The following is a 25,304-nucleotide window of genomic DNA, read 5'->3' on the forward strand; positions in this document are numbered from 1 at the left end:
ACCATCCTGGGGAGGCTCCGGACCTGCGCAGGCCACAGAGGAGGAATCGGCCTGCATTCCCCCACAGACCTGCAGCCTGCCTTCTCCATCCTCTGTGGGCAGGAATGAGGCAGCGGCTCCAGCCCCGGGTGCTACCCTCATGGAGTAGGAGGCATCAAGGCTGGAATTGTCCACATCATCTGTTTCTTCTGGGGTGTTGGAGGAAGAGCTTGTGCCCTCAGAAAGCCCACTCGAAGGAAGCAACGTCTCCTGACCTCTGAGCCGCTCTTCCACAGCAGCCACAGAACCACACACCTTGGTGAAAGCAGAGACAAGAATTCTTTCTGAGGGATGCTTGGGTGGCTCAGTCAGTTAAGTGTCTGCCTTTGGCTCAGGTCTTGATCTCAGAGTCCTGGGATCGAGCCCTGACTTGGCCTCTCTCTGCTCGACGGGGAGTCTGCTTCTCCCTCTCCCTATGCCCTTCCCACTGCTTGTGCTCTCGCTCCCTCTCTCTGTCAAATAAATAAATAAAATATTAAAAAAGGAAGGGAGGGAGGGAGGGAGGAAGGAAGGAAGGAAGGAAGGAAGGAAGGAAGGAAGGAAGGAAGATTCTTTCTAAAATTAGGATGCCTGGATGGCTCAGTCAGTTAAGTGTTGGACATTTGATCTCAGCTTAGGTCTTGATCTCAGGATTGTGAGTTCAAGCTCCATGTTGGGCTCTCTGTTGGGCATGGAGCCTACTTAAAAGAAGGGGAAAAAAAGCACTCTTTCTGAAATCAAGAATCTTACAGGTATCCCAAGCCTCAGGAAAAATAATGAAGAATCAAATATTGATTCTTTTTGCTTTGTCTGGAAGAAGAGTGAAAGCCCTATGAACAGAGCTGAACTTGCCCCCATCCACCCTAGCCATTGATGAGAGCACATGACCAAGGCTGATCAGTCACTGTATCACATTCCTCTGACATGTTAATTGGCCAGGTTTGAGCACATGACCCAAGCTGGCCAATCAGAATCCTTCTGTGGGACTTTTTTCTACCTAAAGCCTACTGAGGAAGGACTCCCAATTCCTTTCTGCTGGTAGACCCAGACTCTCCACCCACAAAGAAAACCCTTTCATAATAAGAAATAATGAAGACCCCCCCCACACACACACACACAAAGAATAAAGCAGAGGTAAGAGATGGAGAGGTGGCACACAGACACAAAGACACAGATGGAAGAAGCCCTGGGTTTAGCTGGCCTAGCAATGCCTGTCCTGTCTGCTGTCTGGTTATGTGAGTCAATAAATTCATTCTTTCATTCCCTCATTCATATACTTCCTCCCAATCTCCCTTGCTCCGTGTGCATGACTAAGAATTTGACCTGAGTTCTATCACTTTGAACTGTAAATGCCCTAAGTAATATAGATATTACTTGTCCTTGAGGGCGTTTCTAATTAGGGAGGTTAGAAAATCAGGAGGCAGGGAAGGAATGTTTCTTCTTTACACACACACATACACACACGCAGGGCATACTTACGTACCCTTAATAACAATGACATATCTCACTTGCTCAGTGCCTTTGCAATTTACAAAGCACTGATTAAAAATCAGAGAAGTTAAATTACTTGCCTCAGCCAGTAAGTAGCAGAGCTGACCACTGACCCCAGGCTTACCTGTCTTCACGTCCATGATGCAGATGACCTCTCATCTTCCTAGTTTGTTTATGAAATACTGAGGGCAAGGATCATTTCTCATTCCTCTTTGTATACCTCAAATGCCCTATCTCCTTTATTCCCCATACCTCCTCATCCTTCAAGGTCCAGGTCAAATGTCACCTCTTGAGACAAATCTTCACAGTATGTGCCCAATAAATGTTTGTCAAGCTAAAAACTACATTCCCTTGTAGCTAGGTGTGGCCATGTCACTAGGTTACAGCCTATGGAGAGTGAGAAAAAAGTGATGTGTGCATTTCCAAGTCACCTTTAAAAGGTAGAGAGTGTGTTCTCCTCTTTCCCTTAATCTCCTTTCAGTGGCTGGAATGCAGATGTGATGGCCTGAGCTAGAGCAGCCATCTTGGACTCTGAGTTGGAAGCCACACAGTAAGGATAGCAGAACAACAATACAAAGGGAGCTCTGAAATCACTGCATTCAAGGGGTTAAACTAAAGAAAATAAACTTCTACCTCATTTAAACGACTTTATTTTGGAGTCTCCTCATTATAGCAGCTTCTTCAAGTGTCCTTTAACTGATACAATGAACAAAAGAATAAAATAAATGAAGAGATGAAAGCCTGGATGAAAGAATAAGTGGTTCAGGGAGACAGATCTGATTTTCAGAACATAAATCTGATTATGTCTTGCCCCTGCTTCATTTTTTTTTTTTTAATTTTTATTTATTTATAATAGTCACACAGAGAGAGAGAGAGAGAGGCAGAGACACAGGCAGAGGGAGAAGCAGGCTCCATGCACCGGGAGCCTGACGTGGGATTCGATCCCGGGTCTTCAGGATCGCGCCCTGGGCCAAAGGCAGGCGCCAAACCGCTGCGCCACCCAGGGATCCCTTGCCCCTGCTTCAAACCCCTAGTGTCTTCCTTAAAATCCCAATTGTGCCTGCAAAGCCCTCAATTATGGGGCTCCTCCTTCCTCAGCAGTCCCACCACAAGCCACTTTTCCCTATGTACTTTTTGTTCTAGCCACTCTGACCTTCCAGACCCTTGACCAAGCCAGCTTTCTCTCACCTCAGGCCATTTGCATGAACTGTTCTGTCTGCTTGTACTGTTCTTTGTCTGCCTACACATCACTTCCTCAGGGGAAGTCCTCCTGGGTGGGGTCCCATCACAAGGTATCCCAATGCTCTTCACACAATTACCATGCATTGTCTGAGAGCTCCAGGAAAGTGGAACTGGGCCTGCCTTGTTCACTGATTTACACACACACACACACACACACACACACACACCCTGGGGCCCAAGACACAAGCACTGACTGACGAAATGCTGTGCCACTCAGGCACTTGGGAAACAGCCCAGGTGAAGAACAATGATTCGGGTCTCCAGTCTCTAACTCCTGCCATGTCATGGTGCAAGACAGTAAACAAGGAATGGAGCAGGCATCCAGAGAGCTCAGACAGAAACTTGCTCTGTGTCCGCAGCTTCTCCTCTCTGGACCTTTACTTCCCCATCTGTAAAATGGTAGGCTTGGGCTACAGCAGTGGTGTCTGAAGACTTTGTTTTTTTCAGCGACTAAACCTTCCGTCAAATAAAATATTGAGAACTCAGTATAATTATGTGAAGTGAAAGGGGGTATCTGGTTGTAGTCATGGGTGGGGCCTGCAGCTCCCCAAGCCCTCTTGCTGCCAAAAGCAACTCTTGGGGTAACTTCAATGAGACTCTCTATGCCAGATACCATTTGAGAATCACTCAACTAGATGGTGTCAAAGAGTCCTCTCAGGTAGCTATTTGGTCCTTAGAAAGATCTAGCAGTGGTCCCTAAATTTACACCTGTTACCATGGAAACCACCACTATATATCACATCCATAGGAAAATGTTCTGTCTCCTAATGTGGCTGATTTCTGGCATATCTGCCTAGCCTACAGGCTAAGGATGCTCCCTCCCTCTGGGACTTAACCCCTCCACATTTCTGGGGCTGACCCCTTGACCACTAGGTTGATATACTGGGCCCTACTCCCCTCACCTTGTCTGACTGGCCAATGGGTAGACTTCTGACTCTAGGTAGGCCAAACTGGCTCTCTCACTGAGAGACTGGAATTGGGACCTGGAGTCTTGATCTCTCAGTGGGAGCAGAACTGTAACAAACAATACACACGGCCATCTCCCTTAACCAAGAGGATAGAGGCAAAGAAAAGGGAGTCTACAGACAAGAGAGTAGCGCAATCAAGCAGATTCAGAGAAAGCAGAGTTCTGTTAACATCTGAGCCTGGGATCCTGCCCCACCTACATTGGGGCCCGCAGCATACTCCCTCAGGCTCCTGAACTATGCTTATCCACTCCTACTTTCCTGGTTTGCTCCTGTGAGCTCCAAGACATTCTACTGCTTGCAACCAAATACAGCCCTTGTTTATGAAATGACGTCTAGGTAAAGGCCTCAATCCAGAGCCATACCCCAGGCCTCAGTAAAGCAGAACCATGAGGCCGACGGGCCTACCCAGGCAGGGCTTATTAGCTGTTGGAAAGGTTGAGAGTAAGGCTCACCTCGGCCAAGCAGGCATTGCGCCTCCGCAGGCAGAGGCAGGCAGCCAGGGCCAAGGTCTCTGCACAGTCCTCCAGCAGCCTCCCGGCTCTCTTCTCCAGGTACTTCCGGCAGATCTCCTTGGCCATCACCTTTTCTACACCCGTCTTCCTGCAGCCTAGTGAGGTGGTGCTGCTGGGGATTTCACCAAGGAGTAAATCCTTCTGTAGGAAGAATAGGATAAACACCCCCATGAGAGCTACAGGGATGTAGAAGTCAACCACATGTGCCCCACCAGTCCCCCCAACCTCTCCCCGCTGCTGCACCAGACCTGCAAAACTTTGCAGAAAACAGGTTTTAAGAAAGAAAAGCGAGGATCCAAGAAACAAGTTTTAAAAAGCCAGAACTGGAGAATTGCTAAATCCCCTACAAGTACAGGGCATTCCATAGTACTCTCCTCCAAGGCAGGGGCTTAACGTGGGCCTCAATAGCTCCATCAGGAAAATGGGGATCATAGGACTAACACAAAGATTCAAAGATATAATGCATCTAAAGCATAAAGTGTGATCTCAACACAGAATAAAGACTTAATAGTCTCTTAGTGATAATAATTAATAGTAGGGATCCCTGGGTGGCGCAGCGGTTTAGCGCCTGCCTTTGGCCCAGAGCGCGATCCTGGAGGCCCAGGATCGAGTCCCACGTCGGGTTCCCGGTGCATGGAGCCTGCTTCTCCCTCTGCCTGTGTCTCTGCCTCTCTCTCTCTCTCTCTATCATAAATAAATAAAAATTAAAAAAAAATAATAGTAATAATAGCCACCATCTATATACTACTACATGCTGAGCACTTACATTAATAATTTAACCTTATTAATAATTACAGGTGTACTCTTTTATGATATAAAATACACATTTTAGGACATAGGTTCTGACCCATCTATATTCATTCATTCATTCATTCATTGAAATATGAGAAGCATTATTTTTTAAGTTTTATTTATTTAAGTAATTTCTACACCCAAGGTGGGGCTGGAAGTTATAACCCAGAGATCAAGAGTTGCATGCTCTTCCAACTGAACCAGCCAGCTGCCCCTAACCCATGTATATTTAATAGGAGATCTACTATATAAATATTATGTACACATATATTTTATTAATTTTGTATTTATGTAAGTTTTATAACACTTTATACTATATAGAAAGTAGGAGGGGTGCCTGGGTGGCTCAGTAGGTTAAGCATTCAACTGTTGATTTCAGCTCAGGTCATGATCTCCAGTGGTGGGACTGAGCCCCACACCCAAACCCACGCTCAGCAGGGAGTCTGCTTTAGACTCTTTCTCTCCTTCTCTCTCTGCCCCTGCCCACTAAAATAAAGAAATGAATAAAATCTTTCTAAAAAAAAAGAAAGCAGAAATTTGAACTATACATATAATAGAAAAATGCTATATATTTTTACACAAATATATAGCATATTTATATAGTGTAAATTATGCCTCATAATAAGTACATATTTACATATTTGCAAATATATAAATAGTTATAAATATATTAAATACATGGATTAAATACATTAAATATAAAGAAATATGTATATAATTATGCATACTATTGATTGATATAGTGCACTAATCTATTGTATATTAACATATGAAACATTTACATTTATATTTGAAATATTTGTGTAAATAATAAAACATAAATTTTCTATGTATATTCTATTTGTTACATATATTTATTTTTTATAATGTATACTTTAAACAATGTTATATATACATATTTTTTATATTTCACAGAACATAGTGTTTTATATAGTTACACAATTACGTAAATATTTCAATGTTATATACTCTATGTTATGTGTACTATTTTTTTTTAGATTTTATTTATTTATTTGAGAGAGAAAGAAAGTGCATGAGCTGGGAAGCAGCAGGAGAGGGAGAAGTAGGCTCTCTACTGAGCAGGAAACCTGATGTGGGACTTGATCCCAAGAAACTGAGATCATAACCCAAGCTGAAGGCAGATGCTTAACTGACTGAGCCACCCAGGCGCCCCTGAACTATAAATACTGTACAATATTTCATATCATATAAAATGTAAAAATGGATGGAAACCCATGCTATAAATAATATAAAGTTTAATATATAAAAAATATAAACTATGTATATAATACATACATAAAGGCCAGAGGGCAGGCTGCTAAATATTAACAGTGGTAATTACCAAGAATTATTTCTTTTTTTTTTTAATTTTATTTATTTATTTATTATTCATGATAGACAGAGAGAGAGAGAGAGAGAGAGGCAGAGATACAGGCAGAGGGAGAAGCAGGCTCCATGCCGGGAGCCCGACACGGGACTCGATCCCAGGACTCCAGGATTGCACCCTGGGCCAAAGGCAGGCTCTAAACCTCTGAGCCACCCAGGGATCCCCCCAAGAATTATTTCTATTTTGTTTTTTATACCTTCCTGTATTTACTAACTGTTCTACAAGCCTATCTCTCTCTCTTTTTTTTTTTTTTAGATTGTATTTATTTATTCATGAGACACACAGAGAGAGAGGCAAAGACACAGGCAGAGGGAGAAGCAGGATCCATGCAGGAACCCACTGAGGGACTCGATCCTGGACCCCGGGATCAGGCCCCAAGTCAAAGGCAGACACTCAACCGCTGAGCCACCCAGGCATCCCTCTACAAAACTATTTTATATTTATAATTAGAAAAATTAAAATTAAAAGTTTTTTGTGCTGTTTTTAACAACAGGAGTTCCTGCTCTCCCATCTGTTAAGTATGGCCGCCAGAAACCCCAGATTTTGGGATGCCTTGGGGCTCAGTAGTTGAGTGTCTGCCTTTGGCTCAGGTCCTGATCCCAGGGTCCTGGGATCGAGTCCTGCATCAGGCTCCCCATGTCTCCCTCCGCCTATGTCTCTGCCTCTCTCTGTGTGTCTCTCATGAATAAAAAAAATCTTAAAAAAAAAAAAAAGAAAGAAACCCCAGATTTTGTAACAATCTGGCATCTGATGCCTTTCCCATCTCCTCACCTCCCCCTCTGACTCACTGTACTTAGCTACTGTGGCTTCTTTCTGTTCTCGGAACCACCTAACCTCCTGCATCAGGGCCTTTGCACTTGCTATTTCCCTTGCCTAGAATGCTCCTCCTTTTAGTCTCACCACCTAGTCATTCACTTCAGTCAGGTCTCTGCTCAGATGCCACCTTTTCCAGGAAGGCTTCCCTGATCTAAAATATTCTTCTCCCTGCTCCTTCACTCTACCCCCTAACCTTATTTCACATTTCTTTTCTTTTTTTTTAAACAAATATTTATTCATTCATTCATTCATTCGAGACACAGAGAGAGTCGGAAACACAGGCAGAAGGAGAAGCAGGCTCCTCGCAGAGAGCCTGATGTGGGACTCAGTCCGGGGATCTGGAATCATGCCCTGAGCCCAAGGCAGACACTCAACCACTGAGCCACCCAGGCGTCCCCACAATTCTTTTAAGATTTTATATATTTATTATTTAAGAGAGAGAGTGAGAATGAGAAGGCACAAGCAAGGGGAGTGGCAGAGGGAGAAGGAGAAGAGATGTGGGGCTCGATCCTAAGACCCTGGGATCATGACCTGAGCCGAAGGCAGACGCTCAACCACTGAGCCACCCAGGTACCCCTCACATTTCTTAATAGCACATATCACTGGCCTGGAATTATACATATTTTTATTTACTCGAATATAGTTTGCTCTTTTCCACTAGAATGAAAGTTCCAGGAGGGCAAAAACTTCATCCAGCCCATCATCCTGCCCACTTTTGTATCCCCAACTCCAAGAATAGTGTCTGACACATAGTAAGTGCCTCACAAATGTTTTCATGAATTGTACATCTTACTTTTGGACTAAGTTTCATCTTTTCTTTTTTAAGGTAATTTTATTATTTTTAATAGAAGTGATTCATTAAATAAAACTAAATTTTTTACTGCTTAATACAGATTTTCATGGAAATACATTTATAATTCTAAAAAAAAAGATAATCAGAGATTATCAGGCATGGGCTGTAATATTTGCTTCAAAAACAAAACAAAGACAGTCCCCACTCTGCCTCAGTTTCCTCATCCAGAAAATAGGTTGTCTGAGGATCCAGCAATACCTACATGCCTGACACCATGAGGAATTCAATACCTGGAGACTAAAAACCTCTGGCACAATTCTCTCATGTGAGCTCTGCCTTTTAAATGCTTATCTTCTTAAATGGTATCATGGTGTTTAAAGTTGCTAAACCATGTGACACTTGGGTGGCTCAGCAGTTGAGTGTCTGCCTTCCGCTCAGGTGTGATCCCAGAGTCCCAGGATCTAGTCCCATATCAGGTTCCCTGCACGGAGCCTGCTTCTCTCTCTGCCTCTCTCTGTGTCTCTCATGAATAAGTAAATAAAATCTTTAAAAAATATTTTTTTAAAAAAATAATAAAGTTGTTAAGCCAATAAATACCAGAAGGGTGTTATTTTCATACCAGATGGAGGTTACCACAATTTGAAACAGAATCAGAAACTGTTCAAAACAGCTGCCCTGAAAGAATGATAGAAACAGAGACTCACCATTTGACTCTCCCAGTGAATCATGGATCTTGTCCGGCAAGAGTCATCAAGAAATGCTAAGAACACTCAGAGAGGTAGGATGATAGGGGAACTGAGTGATGGGGGTAGTCAGCAGCTCCACCTGGACCCACTGATGAACCACAGCACTAGAAAGAGGAGGACCCACTATGTGCCTCATTATGTAATGCAGCGGGAAGCACTGAGCACCATCCAGGAAGTAGTGCTGATCATGAATCTAACCAAGCCTCAGGATAAGAGGTTAGAGAAACAAGTAAAGAACACCACAAGGAGGGAAGGGAGCTAAGTAGCTCAGTCAGTTGAGTGTCTGGACTCTTGGTTTTGGCTCAGGTCGTGATTTCAGGGTTATGAGATTGAGCTCCTAGCCGGGCTCCATGTTTGGCATGGAGTCTGCTTCAGATGTTCTCTCTCTCTCTGCTTCTGCCCCTTCCCCAACTCACACATGTGCGCTTTCTCTCTCTCTCCCTCTCTCTTAAAATATTTTTTAAGATTTTATTTATTTATTCATGAGAGACACAGGGAGAGGCAGAGACACAGGCAGAGGGAGAAGCAGGCTCCATGCAGGGAGCCCGATGTGGGACTTAATCCCGGAACCAGGATCACGACCTGAGCCAAAGGTCACTGAGCTATCAAAGTGCCCCTCTAAGTAATTCTTTTAAAAGTCTTAAAGAAAGAAAAAAAAAAAAAAAAACCACAAAGACATAAAAACCTAGAACATGAGAGACTAACAGCATCAATGACTCACTTTATGCAAAAATGCAATGATATATGGCAAGAAAAAGCAGAGGAGGGTGCAGTTAGAGAACAGAAGAGTTTCAAGTGGTGTCTGGCTGCCTCAGTCAGAAGAGCATGTGACTCTTGGTCTTGGAGGTCATGAGTTCTGGCCCCACATAGGGCGTAGAGAATACTTAAATTAACCCCCCCCAAAAAAAAAACCTTCAAAAAAGAAGTTTCAAGAAACATAATTATTTTTTAAAGATATATTTACTTATTGAGGGGAGGGAAAAAAGGAGGGGCAGAGGGGGAGAGAGAGAAAATCCCAAGCAGAGCACAGAGCCCAACATGGGGCTTGATCCCACCATCCCAAGATGGAGACCTGAGCCAAAACCAAAAGTCAGATGCTTAACCTACTCTGCCACACAGGCACCCCTTTTTAAATTTTTAAAAAAATATTTATAAGGGGATCCCTGGGTGGCGCAGCGGTTTGGCGCCTGCCTTTGGCCCAGGGCACGATCCTGAAGACCTGGGATTGAATCCCACGTCAGGCTCCCGATGCATGGAGCCTGCTTCTCCCTCTGCCTGTGTCTCTGCCTCTCTCTCTCTCTCTGTGTGACTATCATAAAATAAATAAAAATTAAAAAAAATATTTATAAGAAACATAATTAGGGGGCACTTGGGTAGCTCAGTAGTTGAGCATCTGCCTTTGGCTTAGGTCATAGTCCCAGGGTCCTGGGATCAAGTCCCACATCAGGCTCCTCACATGGAGCCTGCTTCTCCCTCTGCCTGTGTTTCTGTCTCTCTCTCTGTGTCTCTCATGAATAAATAAATAAAATCTCAAAAAAAAAAACATAATTAAAGGTAACACATAGACCTTGTTTGTATCAGTTTCAAACAAACCAACTTTAAAAAGCAATTGAGGGGGATCCCTGGGTGGTGCAGCGGTTTGGCGCCTGCCTTTGGCCCAGGGCGCAATCCTGGAGACCCGGGATCGAATCCCACGTCGGGCTCCCGGTGCATGGACTCTGCTTCTCCCTCTGCCTATGTCTCTGCCTCTCTCTCTCTCTCTCTCTCTGTGACTATAAATAAATAAAAATTAAAAAAAAAAAAAAGCAATTAAGGGATCCCTGGATGGCTCAGCGGTTTACCACCTGCCTTCGGCCCAGGGCATGATCCTGGAGCCCCGGGATCGAATCCCACGTCAGGTTCCCGGTGCATGGAGCCTGCTTCTCCCTCTGCCTGTGTCCCTGCCTCTCTCTCTCTCTCTCCCTCTCTCTGTCTCTCATGAATAAGAAAAAAAAAAAAAAAGGCAATTTTTGAGACAGCTTGGGAAATTTACACATGGAATGAACATAAAATGATATTAAGGAATTAAGAAAACTATACATTATGAGTGGAATAACATAAATCTGGGATATGCTTTAAAATACACATACACAAAAGTGTTTTGGTTCCAAAAGAAATAAGAATGATGCTGATAATTGATGGGATGGATGGATGGAGATTCCTTACATTCTTCTCTTTACTTTGGTGCATGTTTGAAATTGTCCATAACAAAAATGGCATTCAAGAACTGGCCATACCTGAGGCCAGGGAAGGGGAAGAGAGAGCCATGGCATCGCCACCCAGTGTGGTTGGGTTTTCTGAACCAAATGTGTAGAATATCTCCTTATTTTCACTCTCCAAAGGTAATGTCTGCTAATGGTTTGGATTATATTAACCTAGGCCTTCTGCTACAGAGGTCTATAACTATAATCATTTTGGTTATATATTTATTTACATATGATAATTATTACAGTGGCAAGTAACTACTTAAGAGGTAGTAAAACAACAGTAGTAATATTCATAGCTAACACATATAGTGCTTACTATGTTCTAGTCACTGTTTTGGGTACTGTCTTAGGTACATATTACTTAACCTTCACTAAACCCTCTTACGTATAAGTACTATAATTATCCCCAATTTATAAACAAGAAAATATAAGATAGGACTTTTTTTAATCATTCATCTATTTATTACCAAAGATGGGACTAAACTGTATGCTGTTCTGAACTTGCTTTTTTCACTTGGAGATAGTTCCCTATCAGAACATACATGTTTTTCTCATTTTTTTTATAAGAATGTTTATGTTAGGGGCACCTGGGTGGTTCAGTCAGCTAAGTGTCTGCTTTCAGCTCAGGTCATGATCCCAGGGTCCTGGGATCAAGGCCCACATTGGGCTCCCTGCTCAACAGGGCAGTCTGCTTCTCCTTCTCCATCTGATCCTCCTCCCCACTAATACTTTCACTCTCTATATCAAATAAATAAATAAAATCTTTTTTTAAAAAAGGAGTGTTTAGGTTAGCTTTATTCAGAAATGCCAAAACCTGGAAGCATCCCAAATGTCCAACAACTGAGGGACTGTTTGTCTAGTGGTCTTATATACATACAACAAATACTCCTCAGCAATAAAAGGAGTGAACAATGAGTGCACACAATAACAAAGATGAATCTCAAAAGCACCACACTATGTGAAATAAGCCTGAAACAAACAGGTACAAACTCCATGACTCCATTTATCTGATACTCCGAAAAAGAACAATATGACCAGAAATTAGAATAGGAAATGGGAAGAAGGAATTGACTAAAAAAGTGCCCAAGGGAATTTTCTGGAATGATGAAAATATTCCATATCTTGATTGTGGTGTTGGTGGTTACATAACTGTCCACATTTTCCAAAATTCATACCATTCTTTACATCTCACAAGTATGAATTATAGCTCCACAGAGACAATTGCGCGTGTCCACAGTGAGACCCACACACAAAAGTACCTAGCAGCTATATATGTAATGGTCAAAAACCGGAAATATACCAAATGTCCATTAGCAGGTGAGTGGACAAATGGTGGCACATTCCTGCAATGAAACATTACTCTCCTCACATCTACCTCACTGGAGAAGAGGTAACTTCTAGGGTAGTAGGCACAGTGATGAAATTGACTCAGTGATGATTTCACAGATATACACATAGGTCAAAATTGATCACATTGTACACTTCATCCTCATTTCTTTTTGTTTTTTTAAGATTTTATTTATTTATTCATGAGAGACACAGAGAGAGAGAGGCAGAGACACAGGCAGAGGAGAAGCATGCTCCATGCAGAGAGCCCGACGTGGGACCCGATCCCAGGTCTCTGGGATCACGCCCTGGGCCAAAGGCGGCGCTAAACCGCTGAGCCACCCGGGCTGCCCTCATCTTCATTTCTTATAAACATTTATAAACTTATGTTCATGAAGTTATTTTTTAAAAGATTTTAATTATTTATTCATGAGAAACACAGAGAGAGAGAGGCAGAGACACAGGCAGAGGGAGAAGCAGGCTCCATGCAGGGAGCCTGATGTGGGACTCCATCCCAGGACCCTGGGATCACGCCTTGAGCCAAAGGCAGACGCTCAACCACTGAGCCACCCAGGCGTCCCTATGAAGTTATTTATAAATCATTATAAACTATGGAATTTCCATGGTATGTGATTATACCGTAATTTCCTTAACCACCTCCCAACGGACAGATATTTTACTTGTTTGCGGCTATTTACTAACATAAATAACGCTACAATGAATGTCCGTGTCCATCTGTCTTTCCACCCTTGTATGTGTGTGTTCCTAAGTACAAGTGAAATTACTACATTAGGGGCATCTGGGTGGCTCAGTTAAGTGTCTGCCTTTGGCTTGGGTCACGATCCCCAGGGTCCTGAGATAGAGCCCCACAATGGGCTCCCTGCTCTGCAGTGAGTCCGCTTCTCCCTCTGCCTCTCCCCCTGCTTATACTCTCTCTCTCTCTCTCTCTGACAAATAAATAAATCTTTAAAGAAAAGTTCTGATGGAAACCACCCAATGACTTCAGGAAACACTGGCCACAAAAGATCCCCGAAGGTGGAGGAAAGGCCTGCTTCCTCTCTCCCTGGACCACACTAGGTGTTAGCAGCTTTCCTCTCTGATTTGAATCTTAATTACATGTGCAACCTTAATTTTTTTAATTAAGATTTTTTTTAAGATTTATTTATTTATGATAGACAGAGAGAGAGAGAGAGAGAGAGAGAGAGAGAGAGGCAGAGACACAGAAGGAAGGAGAAGCAGGCTCCATGCTGGGAGCCTGATGTGGGACTCGATCCCGGGACTCCAGGATTGTGCCCTGGGCCAAAGGCAGGTGCTAAACTGCTGAGCTACCCAGGGATCCCTTAATTAAGATTTTTAAAAAATTATATACTCTACATTTTTTTTAAGTAAACTGTACACCCAACATAGGGCTTGAACTCATGATCCTAAGGTCAAGAGTCACATACTTCACTGACTGAGCCAACCAGGAGCCCATTCCTCTGCATTTTCAGAAACCATGAACAAAAATGCCTTTTAGGAAATTTCACATAAGTATCTCAAAGGACTTCTCATGTGACATTCATCCAGGGAGACTCAGAGGACTGTCAGGGAATTCACCTCAAGAAAACTGTCAGATGGAGAAACCACCTCAAACTGCCTGAAACTACATCTGAGGTGCTGAAACCCACCTCTTTGTAATATCTGGGGCTTTCCCTGTATGGGAAGGCCTTCACTCCCCACTCCAGGGGCCAGGGGATGTTTTGGGGACCCAGTCACAAAAAAGCCAGTTGTTCCAATGGCCTCAACACAAGTCTGGAAAGATGCTTCCTCTCAAACTGATGAAGAGTAGTAGAGCTTTCACAGGATTTGGAACTCTGCAGGAGACGTGGATTCAAATCCCACCCTATCAATTTCAGGGGGATTTTGTAATATCTTAGAAAGATAATATATGTAAAGTGCCAAATACAGAGTCTAGCTCTGCTGTACATATTTTTTAAAGATTTTATTTATTCATTTGAGGGAGAGAGAGTGTGAGCAAGAGAGAGAACGAATGGGGTGGGGCGGGAGGGCAGAGGGAGAAGCAGACTCCCTGCTGAGCAGGAATCCTGACATGGGGCTGATCCTGGGATATGACCTGAGCCAAAGGCAGATGCTTAACTGAGCCACCCACGTGCCCTCCCCTTTTATTTAGTTATTTATTTGAGTTAGTTATTTATTTGGTTTTAGTTATTTATTTGAGAGAGAAAGAGAGTAAGCAAGAGAGGAGGAGCAGTGGGAGGGGCAGAAGGAGAAGGCAGTTATATTTTTGAAATGATACTATATGTGTGTGTGTGGGGGGGGGATAAATCTTTAAACCTACAAAATGAAAATCTTTCTTTTTTTATTATAGAAACCCATTTAAGAGGGCCTACTTTTGGGGATGCCTGGGTGGCTCAGCAGTTTAGCGCCTGCCTTCGGCCCAGAGCATGATCCTGGAGTCCCGGAATCGAGTCCCACGTTGGGCTCCCTGCATGGAGCCTGCTTCTCCCTCTGCCTGTGTCTCTGCCTCTCTCTCTCTCTCTCTCTCTCTCTCTGTGTGTGTGTCTCTCATGAATAAATAAAATCTTAAAAAAAAAAGAGGGCCCACTTTTACCAACTTGAAGACAAATCCTATTTGATTGCAGGATATGTAAAGAGAAGAGAAAAAATGGGTTTCCCCTAAACATTCTAAATTCTCTTAACATTAAAAAGTAACTGTTGGCTGGCTGATAAGGGGAGGAGAGGTTAAGGTTACTTTGCAAATCAAACCCTAGACTGAGACCTCATAACCATCTGTAAAATGGGTAGAGTGAAGATCCCTGTCCTCCAGACACCTCCCTGTCCCGTTTCCAGCAGTAGCCATGAGCCAGAAGTGACTGGTTCCCTTACCAGGTAAACAGGGCTTCGGTTGTTATCCATTGCAGGGATGCCAGTGAGGACCTCAGCTAGCACCTGGAAAGAACATGCAGTTAGCACGGTTCAGATACTCATGCAAAAGGTCAGGCAGGAGACTCTGGCCAAGAGCGATGATTCTTCTTAGTAACAAAGATTGAGCTCCAACCCTGGTTCTGCCATTTGACTGTACAAACACTTGCCCAAAATTGGGAATGTGAGAATATCACTAAATACCTCCTCCAACTAAACGCATCACCCAGCTGCTAGCAGAAGGTTTGAATGAACAGCAAGTCAGGGAGGATGGAAACCAAACATGTGCTCCTTCTATGATGGGTACATATTACCATCAGTTTTAAATGTCTATGTACATCTATATTACATATTTACATATAAATATATATAAATATGTACATAGTAAATCTGTATATTTAAATACACATATATCTATATATAAATGTGTATATATACATACACATACATATATACATTTTTCTATATACACATATATCTACATATACTATATTTTATTTTTTTAAGATTTTATTTATTCATTCATGAGAGAGAGAGAGACAGAGAGAGCACAAGCAGAGGGAAGGGGCAGAGGTAGAGGGAGAGGCAGACTCCCGGCTGAGCTAGGAGCCCAATGCAGGGTTTGATCTCAGGATCATGAGATCATCACCTGAACTGAGGGCAGACACTTAACCATCTGAGCCACCCAGGCACCCCCCCCCCCACATACACACTATATATTAAAGATCATTTCATTTAGAAACCCACCAAAAACAGTAAGCAGACATCGCTACGTCAATCTCAGGAAAAGGAGGAATTCATGTACATTCTATTCTACACAGAAAGTCTCAGCAGTATCTATAGCATTTTTCATCCTAGGCCTTTATTAACATGATTTGTTCATTAATTCACCCATCATAGAAGGAGCATAGCTCTACACCAGTGTGAGACACCACAACATTGACAAACCATGATATGTCTTTTTAAATAAAGGGGAAACCTGCTTTGAACAAAAATTCTCAGCAGAGATAAGAGCATAATAGTTAAGAGCTCTACAGTCAGACCCGCCTGCCTGGGTTCAAATTCTCTCTCCCTTAATCACTTATGTGATCTTCAGGCAAGTGCCTAAAATCTAAGCCTGTATCCTTACCTGGCAAATGGTGGTCTACTGGCTATGAATATAAGGGGGTGAGTCCCCCACCCTTAGTTTCAAATCTCTCTCCCCCAACCTCTCAGAAGGCAAGTCAGAATACAGTCACTTTACTGCCAAGAAATCCCACCTCCCTCCACCCCAGAGGAAGAGCCTCTGGGGTTCATCAGGCACTGGCAGTGGCCAGGAGGGGGCAGCAGAGGGCACCCCATAGCAAGTGGATGGGAGCAAACTGAAAAGGGATTCCCAGCTAGTTCCTGCCAGGAAGGGAGGGAAGAAGAGGAAATGAATAAGAGGAAATGAGAAAGAGTGAAGGGAGCCAGTGGACATAAAATGAATAAATTAATTTTTAAAATTGTTATATCAAGAGCTGAGTTGAAAAGTCAAGGATGGGATGCCTGGGTGGCTCGATGGTTGGGCGCCTGCCTTTGGCTCAGGTCACGATCCGGGATTTGGGATCAAGTCCCGCATCTGGCTCCCTGCAAGGAGCCTGCTTCTCCCTCTGCCTGTGTCTTGTGTCTCTGCACTCCCCCGCCGCCGCCGCCCCCCCCCCCCCCCCCCGTCTCTCATGAATAAATAAATAAAATATTTTAATAAAAGATTCTTTCCTCTCCCCTTGCCCCTCCCTCTGTGTGCTCAAGCGCACTCTCTCTCTCTCTAACATAAATAAATAAATAGGGGTAAACAAAAATCAAGAGTGAGGTGTGGAGTTAGGAATACTAACCACCACCACAATCATCATCATCGTCATCATCATCATCATCTTGATACTTGCAGGGTATAGTGCTCTCCCTCTGCCCCTCCTCCTGCTTTTTTTTTTTTTTTTTTTTTAATTTTTATTTATTTATGATAGTCACAGAGAGAGAGAGAGAGGCAGAGACACAGGCAGAGGGAGAAGCAGGCTCCATGCACCGGGAGCCTGATGTGGGATTTGATCCCGGGTCTCCAGGATCACGCCCTGGGCCAAAGGCAGGCGCCAAACCGCTGTGCCACCCAGGGATCCCCCTCCTCCTGCTTATACCTACTCTCACTCGCTTGCTCTCTTTCAAATAAGTAAATAAAATCTTTAAAAAATATATATGACTGCAGAGATGGATGGACAAAGAGGAACAGACAACTGGATAGACAATTAGATGGCTGGCTGGGAAACAGGGAAATAAGAAATCTACTAGAAACTGGACACTCATGGGTAGCTATACTTCAAGGGTTGGCCAACTTTTCTACAGGCTAGACAGTAAATATTTTAGGCTTTGTGGGTCACAAACCAAGTCTTTGTCACATATTCTTCTTTTGAAGATTTTATTTATTTGAGAGAGAGCACACGTGCTAGCGGGGAGGGGCAGGAGAGGGAGAAGCAGACCCCCTGCTGAGTGTGGAGCCCAACATGAAGCTCAATCCCAGGCCCCCAAGATCATGACCTGAGCCGAAGTCAGATGCTTAATCTACTGAGCCACCCAAGCACTGCACATATTTTTCTTTTATTATAAGTATTATTAAACCTTTTATGAATATAAGAACTATTCTTAGTTATAGGCTGTAGAAAATATGCCCTGGGCCATAGTTTGCCAACCCCTATTGTACTTCTTTTTTTTTTTTTTAAGATTATTTATTTATTCATGAGAGACACACAGAGAGAGACAGAGACATAGGCAGAGGGAGAAGCAGGCTCCCAAAAGGGAGCCTGATGCAGGACTCGATCCCAGGACCCCGGGATCATGACCTGACACAAAGGCAGGCGCTCAACCACTGAGCCACCCAGACGTCTCCCTACTATACTTTGATAGAATATATCTAGGGGCCTCTTCTCTATCTTCTGCTTATAAAGAAACTGTGGGACGGACAAATCAGTAGAGGCCCACATCCAAGCAGAGAAGGAGGCTCTTACTATTCCACAACTAAAGATGTCCACTCGTTTTGTCAGCTGCCCCACTCTGATGAAATCTTCTGGCAGATATGCAGCTGAGGCCTGGAAAAGGTGAGTCTTCATCATGGTGTATTTTGACCTTTTGTTGTCAGAACACAGGTGAGCTATTGGATGAGCCAGCTTGGGGATGAAGTTTTGGTCAAGCAAAACATTGGAGCTGTGGAAAAGAAAGCAGAGAGGATTTCTTATTTTGAGCTGGACAAGAAGAGGTTGCCATGGAGACCCTTTCAGAATACGAATTCACAATAAGCAGCATCTGTCTCTGCAGGTTCAGAGTCACTTTAGACCTTCAGTCTGGATTTTCTGAGCCAGTTCTAACAAGGGAAGGGAGTGAGAACCCACTCCCACCTGCAAATAAGGATGGAGCTAAGATGAGTTGTGTTGCCCCAGGAATGGCATTTGGGGTACGGCCTTCCTGGCCCCCACAGATGGCAAACCCCCAGCAACCTCAGCTTGCCAGGCCCATGGGCTATGCAGGTGTGGTCCCTTCCAAAACTCTTCTGACCCCCAGCTCTGGCCCAACTAACCCAAGCCACCATCCCTTGTGACTGGTCCTGCCCAGATCATGGAGAATAGGAGGAGCAATAAAAACATTCTTGGACCTCTGGCATCTAACCTGTGGGAGTAAACACTCTCAGAAAGTACTTCAAAGGAAAAAACAAACAACAAACAGGAAAACAGCTAAGTTACATATGTAAAAATAACCCAATTGACCCTAAATAGTTGTTTAAAAAAGACATCGGGGCGCCTGGCTGGTACAATTGGTTAAGCGTTCGACTCCTGGTTTTGGCTCAGGTTGTGATATGAGGGTCCTGGGATCAAGCCCCATGTCAGGCTCTGCACTCAGTACAGAGTTGGTTTGGGATTCTCTCCCTCACCCTCTGCCCCTCCTCACCTCAAATAGAGAAATACATCTTTTACAAAAAATAAACACTGGGACATCTGGGTGACTCAGTGGTTGAGCATCTGCCCTTGGCTCAGGTCGTGATCCTGGGGCCAAGGGATTGAGTCTCGCATCCCCTGCAGGGAACCTGCTTCTCCCTCTGCCTATGTCTCTGCCTCTCTCTGTGTATCTCTCATGAATAATTAAATAAAATCTTAAAAAAAATAGACATCAATTCCAGTAGCCACTATTAGGAGTGGTTAAATTATGGGCCAGTCCCTTCAACGGAAAACTAAAATGTCACTAAAAATAATGGCATGCAACATGAGAAAATATTTGCCTTATTTAAATAAAGGGGGAAGAGACAAAATATGAATTGGTAACCAGGTAATAGTGCTCCCTTAGGGCTAAGACATCTGTGTAGGCAGGGATTGAAGAAATGGAGGCCAGGTGATGAGTCAGGGCACCAGGGCCAGAATGACCTCTCTCCCTTTCATTTCCTTTCTCACAATTACAATTGTTTGTGCAATCAAACAAAAATCAGGGAGAAACAAAGAGGACAGGGCTTCCATTTGCCAAAAAGAGAACTTTGAGGCAGTACAGTTCTATGGTTTCAATGTCAGTTTTGCCAGATTTTCTGATATCTTCTAGAATCTCTCCCCATGCTGCCAGTCCGCAGACAGGGCTCTCTTGTTCTTGGGAGCATGGTGCTGAGACACTGGGCTGCACGCATACCCTGTAGGAAGCTTCCCTGACACAAGTTACTTTTGCCAACAGATACATATACATAAGCAGGGGATGGGTCTCCAAGAAGACTCTGAGCAAGGAGTTCAAAATCCTAGGGGGCTTAACCCAAAGCTCAAGGACTGGGTCCAGACCAGCTGCTGGGTTGGGAGTAAAAGACCTCAAGAGTGTGGGGTGCTCACTGGGAAATCACTTGGTGACAGGTGGGCAATGTGTGAGGGCAGCAGAAACACTGATTTCTGCAAGAATAAAAGAGAAAGAAAGAAGAGCCTCAAGGCAGGTGAGGTGGGGAGAGAGATCCAAAGAGAAGAGAGACAGAGGGAGAGGAAGGGGTGTAGGAATGTGTGTGGCTTGGCCCTAAAGCACAGGTCCTCAGCAGGGTACAGCCTACCCCCCTCACCTCTTGACATTGCCGTGGATGATCCCCAAGCCATGCAGGTGCTCCACAGCACGAAGCAGCCCGGAGCAGATGCTGGCACGCTGGGGCCAGAGAAGGGGCTCCGAACCATCCTAAGTAAAAGGAAAAGAGGGAAAAACAGTCACACCTATGCCTTTTCAAAGTCCCAACGAGCTCCAGTCTCTCCTCCAGCCTTCACATCCTCTGCAACAGGGCTCGGCCGGCATGGTGTGCTGGCAGGGCACCACTTTTGACCTCAGAAGATCTAGTTGTAAATCCCAGCTCACACATGCACTAGCTGCGTGACTTTAAAAAGATACATAACGTCTCTGAGCCTTGGTTTCTTCTTCAGTTATAAAATGGAAATGTTAATCTCTATGCTTCTTTATTTTTTTTTAAGATTTTATTTATTTATTCATGAGAGAGAGAGAGAGAGACATGGGCAGAGGGAGAAGCAGGCTCCATGCAGGGAGCCTAACGTGGGACTCGATCCCCAGACCCTGGATCACGCCCTGAGCCAAAGGTAGACGCTCAACCGCTGAGCCACCCAGGTGTCCCTCTGTGCTTCTTTAGGATTGCTCTAAGGATTCCAGGAGAATATGGTATGGAGTATATAGTATATGAGTATACGGTATGCCCCTAGCATAGTCCCTGCCACACAGTGGGTGCTCAGTAAACTGCAGCTATTTTTATCATGTCTATAGAGTGGCACGTCTAGAATTGGGTCCTCTAGGAGGGGATAGCTGAGAGAAGAGCTAAGGATCTTGTGTTAGCACACCAAGCACATGGACCTTATGCCGATTTTATGTGTATTTGGGAGATTTCACAGGGGCTGATGGGGATTGTGGAGTGAGCTAAAGCCCCCCAGTATCCTCCCGGTGTCACCACTGTTGTCCTAAGACTGAAACTCCAGGCTCAGTCACAGCTTATTTTTCAAGTCCCATCATAGATTCCACATCCTTGAAGAACTGGCTTTGCTAACAGATTTCTTTTCAAAAAGTCTGAAATCTAGGGATGGCTGAGTGGCTCAGTGGCTGAGCATCTGCCTTCGGCTCAGGTCGTGATCCCGGGGTCCTGGGATTGAGTCCCGCGTAAGGCTGCTTCTCCCACAGGGAGTCTGCTTCTCCCTCTGTCTATGTCTCTGCCTCTCTCTCTCTCTCTCTCTCATGAATAAACAAAAAATCTTTAATAAAACAAAACAAAACAAAACAAAACTCTGAAATCTAGAGCCACAGAAACCCTGTTTAAATTCCAGCCCTGACACTTGTCAGCTGTGTTCCTTTGGGCACGTCACTTTGCCTCTCTGTGCCAGAGACTCCTCTTTTAGAAAACAGGGGATACATCTTGAGTTGTAGCAAGGCCTTGAGGGTTCATGTGTAAAGCTTTTTTTTTTTTAATTTTTTTTTTAATTTTTATTTTTTTATGATAGTCACACACACAGAGAGAGAGAGAGAGAGGCAGAGACACAGGCAGAGGGAGAAGCAGGCTCCATGCACCGGGAGCCCGACGTGGGATTCGATCCCGGATCTCCAGGATCGCGCCCTGGGCCAAAGGCAGGCGCCGAACCGCTGCGCCACCCAGGGATCCCTCATGTGTAAAGCTTTTATCATGGCGTCTCACACACCACAAGAGTGCAACAAATCTAACAATCATTATCATACCATGAGTAACTGCTTTGGTCTCTGTTAATGGAAGCAGTAATTGTCTCGTGGAATAAGTGTTTCCCCTTATTTGAGGGGAAGGAGCTTTGTTTGTTTTTAAAACTGTAATTTTAATAGGTATGATACTCACATGCTATAATATGTGAAAGGTACAAAGAGGGGGTATATAGCAAAAGTTTCTCTCCTGCCCCGTGCTCCAGCTACCTCATTCACTTCCACAGAGACAGCCAAGGCACCAGTTTTTTGTGTCTTTCCAGAAATAGCCCATAAATACACAAGCAAAAAGATATATAATAGAATAGCATGTTTAGCAAATAAGAATTTGCTTCCACTTCTGCATACTCTTTATCTCTTATTTTTTTGTCCTATTGCATTGACTAGCACCCTCAGAACAATGTTAAATAAAATTAGTGTCATGAGATACTTTTGTCATGCTCTTGACTTAAATGAGATGCCTCTTGTCAAATAATTTTTCAGCGGCATCCTGGGTGGCTCAGCGGTTCAGCGCCTGCCTTCAGCCTGGGGTGTGATCCTGGAGTCCCGGGATCAAGTCCCATGTCAAGCTCCCTGCATGGAGCCTGCTTCTCTCTCTGCCTGTCACTCTGCCTCTCTCTCTCAATATCTCTCTCTCTCTCTCTATGTGTGTGTATCATGAAAAAATAAAATCTTTAAAAAATAAAAAAATAATTTTTCATAGGTTCTTATCTGAAGATGTTTAGCCAGATCTTATCAATCCCAGCCTAACTTCTCTCTGGACAGCCCCTCTCCCTTCTGGAAGTCCTTGAACCTTGAGTCCCTAACTGCGTGTTACCTGGTCCTAATCTCTGACCATGAACCAGCCCCTTACCTGATCCTGGAGTCTGTCCTGTAAAGAACCATTTGCCATGTATGGGTAGATCAAGATGTAAAGCTGATTTCCAGTGCAGAAGCCCAGCAGAGGTAAGATGTTGGGGTGGCAGCATCTGAAATCAGGTATGAGTAAAGAGGTGAGGAGTCAGACAGAAAGAATAAACAAAGACTGCTCCACTTCCTCACCTCTCCACCTTTCTTCTACACCTTCTACCCCAGTGAGGCCATCAATGACTTCCCAGGTACCAAATGCTCTGACCCCTGAGGGTCCCAGCCCCAGGGTAGAGAGATGAAAGCTGCCTGCCTTCAGTAAGCTTGAGGTCAAGGAGCTCAAATTTATCCTGCCTCGCTGCCTTGCAGCACATAATACCTTAACCATCCCATCTTCTGGAAACTTAAAAAGGCTTTTTAAAAGTTAACGAACTTGCTCACAGTCACAACCAGTAAGCAGTGAAGGCAGGAGTAGATCGCAGGTCTGTTTGACTCTCAGGACTGGGTTCTTCCCTGAAATCCTCTTCTGCTGGGTTCTGAGTCACTGTTCCCTGCTGACTCTTCCTACATCTCTGATGGCTCTTTCTTGGCCCTTTTCACTATAATCCTCCTCCTTTGTCTTCCTCTGAAAGCTAAGTATCCTAGCTCAGCTCGTCATCTTGTTTTAGAAGCTGTGTCTCCAGGTATCTCCCACCTCTATGAGGAATGCCCTCAAACCTCCCATTGCAGCCCCTTCCCAAGCTCTAGACCTGAATGTCTACTTGCATCCTGATGCTCCAGGTGAACACCCTAGACTCAACAAGCCCCAAACCTGCTTCTGTGCCCAGCTGTTATCTCAGCAAAGGGTAACTTTGCAGTCTCCATGCAGTTTCCTGGAAACCTCCTTATCTCTCCCATCTAATTAGTCAGCATTCACCGTCATAAATAGCTTTCAAAAAAAAAATTTAAAAAAATAAATAAATAAATAAAATAAATAGCTTTCCAAAAGTCCCCTTCATTCCTCCTTCCTCTGCCTTGAGTCAGACCCTGATAGATGCTCCATGAGACTATTAGAATGGCCTCTTGCCCCAGCTCGCCTGCCCTCCTCCACTCCCCCACCCCCCAGGCCATCCTACTGCACTTTTCACACTCATGAGAGTCATTTACGCTCAGTCTCTCCTAGACCATAAATGTTCCCTAGGCAGGGGATATATATTCATCCTAGAGCCAAAAAAAAAAAGGCAAAAAAGCCTTGACAACTCACATTTGCCCAATCAATGAATGGAGTGTCTGCCAAGTCCAGGAAGGCACTTTGCCAAAATGGAAAGGGGAATTATACTTTCATTTTTTATGAAATATGTGTGTGTTTATTCATACACACGTATGAATAGAGAAAACAGTAAAGAAAATATATCAAAATACTAACACAGGAGTAGTTATTTGTAGGTGCTATGGAAAACAAGTGGTTTCTATTTTATTATTTATGATATTCTTTATTTCTTAAGATGCTCCACAATAATCATGCATTCCTCACTCAAGGCTGCATGCTGACAGAGGAAACCCAGCTTGCTAAGGTTGAATGACAGCTGGCATCCAGCACCTGACGGGTGCCCAATATGCCATTGTTAAATTCATCAGTCAGTGACAGCAGAGCCAGAACAAGTCTCCCCAGGTCCTTCCTGTTCTCTTTCCCAGTCCCCCACCAGCTCTGGGACAGGCAGGCTCACTTCCTTTCTCAGCCTCGGTTTCCCCTTCTGTAAAATGAGCAGGTTTGAGGATGACTTTTAAAGATCTTTATTACTCAAGACTTTATTGTACACTATCATACAAAAACAGCCATAGAGAATACAGAAATAAGTACATGTGGCTGTATTAATAAATAAATGAAATAAATGTAATAAATGAAACTTTATTATGGACACTTAAATTTGAATTTCATGACTTTTCATGTGTCATTAAATACTCTTATTATTTTTTTTCAACCATTTGAAAATAGAGAACCCATTCTTAATAGTCAGGCCATACAAACACAGGCACATCCAGATCTGGCCCATGAGTTATCATTTGCCAACTCCTGCTCCAGAACAATACCATTTTAAGGTGGATTTGCCATTACAGTTAGAAACAGTACATCTCTGCCCATCTCAAAACATGGGATAGAAACAGATTTCTTCCACCCTGGAAGGTAGGAGCTGGGCCAAGTAAACCAAGGTTCTTTGATAATTCTAATCTACACATATAGTTGCTACACAGAAAAAGGATGGACTATGAAGCCAGACCAACCTAGATTCAAATTCCAGCTCTGCCACCTACTAGCTGGACGATCTTAGACAAGACACTTGGTCTCTCTGGGCCTCTGCCCACATGCAAAACAGTGCTGATAACAGTAGCTATGTTACAAGGTTCTTGTGAGGATTAAATGAATTTATACATATGGAGTACTTAAGATATGCCCAGCACACAGGAAGCATTATAGAAAAGGTAGCTG

At 43.8% G+C, this 25,304-nt stretch overlaps 1 protein-coding gene across 3 annotated transcripts in view; it reads right to left on the reverse strand.

Moving 5' to 3' along the window:
- Positions 1 to 25,304, reverse strand: part of IRAK2 (interleukin 1 receptor associated kinase 2) — a 62,682-nt gene that overhangs the window by 2,515 nt on the left and 34,863 nt on the right. For 2 of the 3 annotated variants that reach the window (XM_072785153.1, XM_072785152.1), the window contains exons 7-12: positions 22,845 to 22,959; positions 20,340 to 20,449; positions 18,274 to 18,469; positions 15,224 to 15,286; positions 4,172 to 4,372; positions 3 to 294 (exon numbers count right to left, since the gene is read on the reverse strand). In XM_072785153.1, coding sequence (XP_072641254.1) covers positions 3 to 294; positions 4,172 to 4,372; positions 15,224 to 15,286; positions 18,274 to 18,469; positions 20,340 to 20,449; positions 22,845 to 22,959 — 977 coding nt within the window. The remainder of the gene's footprint in view (positions 1 to 2; positions 295 to 4,171; positions 4,373 to 15,223; positions 15,287 to 18,273; positions 18,470 to 20,339; positions 20,450 to 22,844; positions 22,960 to 25,304) is intronic. The other variant, XM_072785154.1, reaches the window with a different exon arrangement.

This window comes from Canis lupus, chromosome 19, assembly GCF_048164855.1.
Source record: "Canis lupus baileyi chromosome 19, mCanLup2.hap1, whole genome shotgun sequence".
Classification (NCBI taxonomy): Eukaryota; Metazoa; Chordata; class Mammalia; order Carnivora; family Canidae; genus Canis; species Canis lupus.